This window comes from Atta cephalotes, assembly GCF_000143395.1.
Source record: "Atta cephalotes unplaced genomic scaffold scaffold00001, whole genome shotgun sequence".
In the NCBI taxonomy this organism is placed as follows: domain Eukaryota; kingdom Metazoa; phylum Arthropoda; class Insecta; order Hymenoptera; family Formicidae; genus Atta; species Atta cephalotes.
In genome coordinates this window covers 2,793,781-2,800,913 of record NW_012130065.1, presented here as the reverse complement: position 1 = coordinate 2,800,913, position 7,133 = coordinate 2,793,781, and the positions used below count along the sequence as shown (strand labels likewise).

At 27.1% G+C, this 7,133-nt stretch overlaps 1 protein-coding gene across 1 annotated transcript; it reads left to right on the top strand.

Moving 5' to 3' along the window:
- Nucleotides 1-1,680: 1,680 nt before the first annotated feature.
- Nucleotides 1,681-6,904, top strand: LOC105620528 (protein kinase C-binding protein NELL1-like). The gene is made up of 7 exons (XM_012202056.1): nt 1,681-1,759; nt 3,370-3,528; nt 3,622-3,756; nt 3,923-4,060; nt 5,375-5,641; nt 6,554-6,712; nt 6,840-6,904. The coding sequence occupies exons 1-7, from the start codon at nt 1,681-1,683 to the stop codon at nt 6,902-6,904; spliced, it is 1,002 nt and encodes a 333-aa protein (XP_012057446.1).
- The last annotated feature ends 229 nt before the right edge of the window (nt 6,905-7,133 follow it).

Genomic DNA, 7,133 nt, shown 5'->3' with positions numbered 1-7,133 from the left:
ATATATATATATATATATATATATATATATATGTAAAAATATTATATATGTATTTAGTAAAGAATTAGCGTAAATGTAATAAACGTTCATAGATATTGATTGTTAACTTTCAATTAATATCATAATAGCGAAAGCTATATTATATATAGTTTCGTTTAAATCTAGTTTCATCTGGTTTCCATGTTATAAGAATTAAAATTGATGGAGGAAAAAGATTGGAAACGATGAAGTAAACAAATTAATGAATACAAAGAATAAAATAAATGATGTAGTAAGTGAAGGAATAAAACATATGAAACAAAATTAAACTACAATTATAAGATATAGTAAAAAAAATAATATAATGCAATATTAAAATAATTACAATTATAAAATATGATAAAATAATATAGTGCATATAAAAAATACTGAATGAACTCTTTGCAGACATAGAAAAAAATAATTTTGCTAAAAATATTTTAAAAACTTGCAAATTTTGATATTCTGGCAACCAGTTTGAATGTGCTGTACATAATTATTTTGGTGGTCTATAATTATTTTTAAATCTGTATTGAATTAAATTTTTAGATATTTCAGCAAAATTGTTTTCTCCATGCGAATAGAAATACTATAAAGTATTTGTCTAAAACTAAATTTGTTTCTACGAAGAAAATAATTATTATAAAAATAATTATTAAATAATTATTATAAAAAATATGTTAAAAAAAAGTTAAATTAATAACAAAATATGGAGATGTTGGAATTCTACTAAAATTCCATGAATAGTTTGAAACATAAGGCATTTGTTTCCATGTGTTTAATGCAGATATGTTTTTATTTCACGTTTTTATTTAAAAACAGATATTTCTAACTGCTTTTAAGAACTCTCTATTTTATTTCTATTTGTATGATTTAATACATAACAACAGTAATAATAATTTTACTGAAGTGTGATATTAAATATTAATTAGGGAAGCAAAGGTATGAATACAAAATTATGTCAAGAAATCAGTAATAACGTTGCTTATAAATTTGGACCTTTAATATATTTAAAATAACAATAAAACACTAACGTGTGAATATGTAACAATAAATAAACATATAATTTCATACATTATAATGATAATATAAAAGTAAAATAAATCAGATATTAATTCAAAAGTGAGGAATACAATGTTAGCAAAGAAATTAAAGACAAGTCACTAATAAGATACTCAGTATATGTAATAAAAAATTGTAGTATTACATCATAATTAAAAAAAATGTAATAATTTTGTGTGATTATGTTATATAACAACAATTACAGATGCATATGATGCATCTGTATTGATGATTTAAATATATTTTTATAACTGCTAGCATGCTAAAATGCCGATTAGATTCATCGATGCCTACGATCCGTTCAGAGCTGGAAGAAAATTAACTCTGTCATAGTGGGAGAGAACAGGCATATAGAGAGGGACAAATACAGAAATGTGTTAGCGAGTGAGTGGTCGCGGGGTGAGAGACAGCAAAACGGGACGAGAAGGAGAACTTTGGTTCTTCGCATTCACGTTCACTAGTCGCGCGTGCGATGCCAACGCTCGATCGCAAACTAATCGCAGATCGACTTCCATGTCTGAGTCATTCGCTTACAGGTAGATTGAAGGCTTGGTGAGAGAGATAAGTTGCATCAAATTGGTTTCGAAAGAAAGAGAAGAGATGAAACCGGCCAACATGAGAATGTGTGTGGTACTGGTGTATGTGGTTTTTGTTGCGCTGGCGAATGGAGATAAGATCGGTGAGTATGCCTTCTTCTCTGGACAAATGCAATTGATTTGCCTCACTAATAAACTCCGAGAGCTCGCATGCCGCGCAACAGTATATAATAATTGCAAAGGATTTTCATCGCAAATTTTTGCATCCCGCGAAACTCGGCAGCATGATTTTGAAGCATGTACAAATATTGGCATGATCACAGCGAACAAAGATAATGTTTGCACGTTGTACATAAATATTATGTTGTAGAGTTCAAAATATTCGGGTGACCTTTTCTTCTAAGAATTCGTTTGGAATTTTCCTGTCATATGTCTCTAAGCTCTTTGTAACTCTAAGTTAAATTAATTATAGTCGTATAATTTAAAATATATTCTTGCGAGAAAAAAATATATTCTCAAATTTAAGTTTTTTTTCGCGCGGAACTATTAAACTAATTTAAATTATACGATTGCAATTAATCTAAATAATGTTAAAGAGCGATAAATTTAAAATCTAAAAGAATATTAAAACTTATTAAAAACAAATTGTTATGTATATTTTAAATATTTAAATATATTCCAAGTGACGTTTAATATTAGTAATTAATATTAAATATTTTATTAAAATAATTAAATCAACATTAGTTAATTAATGGAATTGATATTGTGAAGATCGTTAATAAGTTTAATTAATAAGTCATAATTATTAATAAGTTTAATTATTCTGATTGAATTATATTACTTTAATTATTAATTAATAATAATTAAATTCCTTTGTCTAACTTCAAATCAGCTTCAAATTATACCTTATACAATTTTTAGCAACTTATAATGAGTATACTCAATTATAACATTTAGATTACTCAAACATGATATTAAATATGCTGATCAACAGTTTATGGTATATAATGAATCACTTCTATAATAATACTTTTTTATCAAAAATTACCATTTCCGCTTATGTGCTTATCTCTAATACATTTGCTGTCTTTAATAAATGAAACATTCTGTAGATAAAGCATTTCTTGGGAGATATCTATATGTGCACAGTACTTATATCTTTTAATAAAAACTCTTTAATAAATTTATTTATGTCGCGACAAAAAATTTTACCTTGACACGCACATATTATACACATGTAATTACGTTTGATACATATGTTTGATTATTAATTATAATATTAACATAACATTAATTTCGAATCTAACAAACGGTCGCAGGTTCACACATAAACACTTTTTGCTATACCAAAATAGCTTTATTTATCTTGGAAATTTTCCACTGTTTGCAAATTGGTTTGCGTATCTGGGGCAAATTGAGCATTTTAAATACATCTTTGATTGAATCGGTCATTACTTTATTAAAAATATATACGCGTGTTTTTCAAATAAAAGATTGAAGAAGCTTATCTATTTTTATTTAATTTTATTTATAGAGCAAATTTGAAAATACACACTGATCAAAAAGATCCACGACGCATTTCATTGTGTATTTTCATTATGCATCTCATTACGTAATCTCTGACAATTTTCCTGGGATAGAAAACAAAAATAATACCTAATGCAATAATGATGAACTGAACAATAGCCTTTATCTCTCGGTATCAAAAAATGTTTTTTGTTTGCGCTTTCTGAAAAGACCGATTCAATTGCAGATATACCTATCCCGTGTAGAAACACATCAGATTGTAGGAATATGTCACTTCCGGGGGACGCTTTTTGTCAAAAAGGATATTGCATGTGTCCGAGGCTAGACAATGACGCTGAAGCTTGCTCTAGCATTAATGCATCTATGCACGAGAATAAAACTTCAGGTGATATGATCAGAAAAACAACTCAAATATATTAGAATTCTTATCTTATTTGTTGAATTTTCCGATTGCATCTGCAAGGTAATTCTCTTTTAGGATCATTACTTTATCGAAGATGCAAACATGAACAAGACTGTCTTTTCGAGGGCGGAATTTGCAATTATACTATTAGCCAGTGCACTTGTTTAAAAAATTATGTACCGTCGAGCAACTTAAAAACTTGCGTCCAAAGTAAGCAAAAAAATATAACAATTTTTATCTTTAATGAAAAGAGGGAGAGATCCTAAATTTTTTTTATTTTAAATATTATTTAACGTTTTTCAATTAATTATTGTATATAACTATGTCTCTAGTAGTTTTAGTAACTAATTAACGGTTATACAATTTCTTCAAACAGAGATCGAGTCGCTCAATGTTTCTTGCACAGATAAAAATCAATGTTTAGCGTTTTTGGCGAACACTACTTGCGAGAACAGTACATGCGTTTGTGCATCTGGTTATTATTACATAGACAACGCATGTTGGAAAATGGCCGGTAAGTATTATAATAATGTCTATTTTTTATAGAATACTATTCAAAGAAAGTTAAAAAATTAACATATTTTGTATAAATATATAATTCTTTGATCTCCTCACGCGATACAATGAGATACATTACTGAGAAAAATTCTTGATTAATAAAAGGACTTTTAGATTTATCCCGGGATATTTAAAACAGTTATAATTTAATAGAATTGTTCGTAACAAAATTTTTAATGAAGGAATTTCATAAAGTTTTAAATTCTAATTTTAATGAAACTTTATATATATGTATGTGTATATTCCTTTCTTTGTGAAGAAATACATAATTTGTGATCATCTAATCTAATATTTTTTTACATGTAAAACAATAAAAATTAACAATATTATTTGTACTGACAAAACACTACAGGTATGAATTAATCGCTTAATTAATTCATTAAAATAAAATAATTTTTTCAAAATAATTCTAAGCACACACGAAAAGAATAGTTTTGCTCAAATATCTAAAAGTTTAGTTAGATATCTGAAAATAATTTTGTTTGGCTCATTAAAATAATTATGTAGAATACTCCAGCTAATCGCTAAAATGTTGAAACTTTTTAGTACATTGTCATTACGCTTAAACATTCTAAATATTTTGATAGTCTGATAACATTATTTTCAGATCTATATATTATTTATATAGCTTAATAAAAAAAAAATTCTTTTCATGTGCCTATTTAAAAAGAAATAAAAAATAGTAAGCAATTGAGAGGAAATAACAGAAATTTAACTAGAAGAATGTGATAAGAAAAATAAATTATGAACTAAGGAAATAATATTAACTAATTGTAGTAGATACAATATGTTGATTGGGCTATAAAATAATAATATAAAATAGTATTGTATTAATGAAATATTATTATATAGTACAAATCATAGTGTCATAGTGTCATTATGGCAAAATAATTTATTTAAAAAAATATTTAAACAAAAAATCTATATAAAAAAATTTATATAATATCTATATATAATGTCTAATTATATATTGTAGTATTGTTGTCTTGTTGTTTCAATATTAGGTATTTAATAATTTATATAACTATTAAACTAATGTTTAACATTCAATTGTATTAACATATAGTTTGAATAACAATTTCTGTGCTATAACTAGAAATTATATATATTTCTTATTAAAAAAATTATATATATTTCTTATCCTGATTATATTTTCGTAATTCTCAATATCATTTTTATTTTTGTTTTTGTGCCTTACAAAGCCATTTGATATCTCATTATATAATCACTGATATTATTTGGTTTTCTCTGAGTGTAATTACATTTGCAGGATACGCCGAACCGTGCACAAAAAATCAGGAATGCTTGCACATCGAAGGTAATATCTGCACTGACAATAAAACATGCGGATGCCCGGCGGAAACAGTATTGAACACCAATGGCACGAAGTGTTTGACGGCCGCCAAAAAGATTCAGGACGAATGTACGGAATCAGTACAGTGCGCGTTCGAGTTCTCGGCTTGCGTTGACAACGTGTGTCAGTGCAGAGAGGATTTTCATTACGAACGCGAAATGATGAAGTGTTTCCCCAACAAAGGTATTCGCAAATTTTCACCTAGCAGTTTCCTTGTAAAATCATAGCAATAGAGATTTTTAAAATATACAGTGAATGCAAAAGTATTCGTAAAGGGAAATTTTTATACCAAAAGTTTTAATTGTAAAAAATAAGCATTAATTAGTAATTTATTAAAAATGAATATAATCTATGTTAACATAATTAAAAGTATTTCGCGAAAATAACTGTGTTCATGAAGCTTAGAAGCTATATTTCTCGACTGTACGAATATTTTTTGTGCATCCAAATAATACAATTTTTCATTTTCATGTCTAGTAAATACTAATTAAAAGTAACATAACATTAATATTGTAATTTTATACTTAACAATAAATGTAATATAACATATGTATTACATAATAGTTACATTCGAGTGTGAAATTATAAATGATGTTATTTTTAATTGATGTGTTTATTGGATTATTATTAAAATAATATATTTTAATTGTTACACATTTCAAAGAAAATAATTTTAAGAAATATTCCAGCAGACCTATTCTGTAACTTTTAACGCAAATTTCGTTCTCATTCAACGCCGCTTCGAAGCTTTTTTACCATAATGAAAGAGCGTAGCTGCACAGCACCGCTTATAACGAAATTTGTGTTGAGAATTACAGAATAGGCCTGCAGTAACAAGCTAACATTATTTGACATCAAAATAATATTTTAATGTCAAAATAACGACAAATAATGTTTGCTTGTCAGGATACAATATATTTTAGTCCTAATTAATAAATTCTTAATTAATGTTTAATTTTAAAAAATAAGATGTTTTTACAAGATATCTCCTCTGTATTTTTGTATTCAATGTATTTCCTAGCGAGAGTTATCGAAAGAAGGAAGCGTACTACATGTTAAAGAATTATAAAACTAATCAATGTCATTGTTTTGCAGCAATCGGTAACGAGTGCAATAACAGTTATGAATGTTACCAGGCCGAAGATTATAAAAACGATTCGCCAATCAAGTCTATGATGTGTGACTTAAACATATGCACATGTGCCGATAATTACATCTTGAACGTAGAAAACAAATGCATAAGCAAAAGTGCCGGTAAGCAAAAGTGATTTAACATGTATCTTATGTAAATCAAGGAAATTAACCATTTTTTACTTGAAAGATGACGTTTTAATTTTATTCTGCTTGGAAAATTCTTGCTTAAGATAACTTTCGTTTACAGGTTCGTCTCTCATGGTGTCCTTGTCGATACTTGTTTGTGTGATATCACTAACTGTACTTTCGTGAGACGCAAAGTACCAGTTCTCTGAAATTGAATAACGTATAACGTTGTTGAATAACATATAAGTTAAATTGAATTCATGGAATTGGATTTCAGATAATCATAAATATAATATTGTGCAAGCGCCAGAGAAACCTAATTTCAAGAAGAAAGAAACACAAGTAGGATCACTGTAGCTAAAGAAGCAATCTCGGTTTATTCGCAAATTATAATTATTCATGCTAATATTTGCGA

Coding starts and splice junctions, on each gene's coding strand:
- LOC105620528 (XM_012202056.1), top strand. CDS start 1,681: ATGAAACCGGCCAACATGAGAATGTGTGTGGTACTGGTGTATGTGGTT. Junction 1,760..3,369: donor GGCGAATGGAGATAAGATCG/GTGAGTATGCCT, acceptor ATTCAATTGCAG/ATATACCTATCCCGTGTAGA. Junction 5,642..6,553: donor GAAGTGTTTCCCCAACAAAG/GTATTCGCAAAT, acceptor ATTGTTTTGCAG/CAATCGGTAACGAGTGCAAT.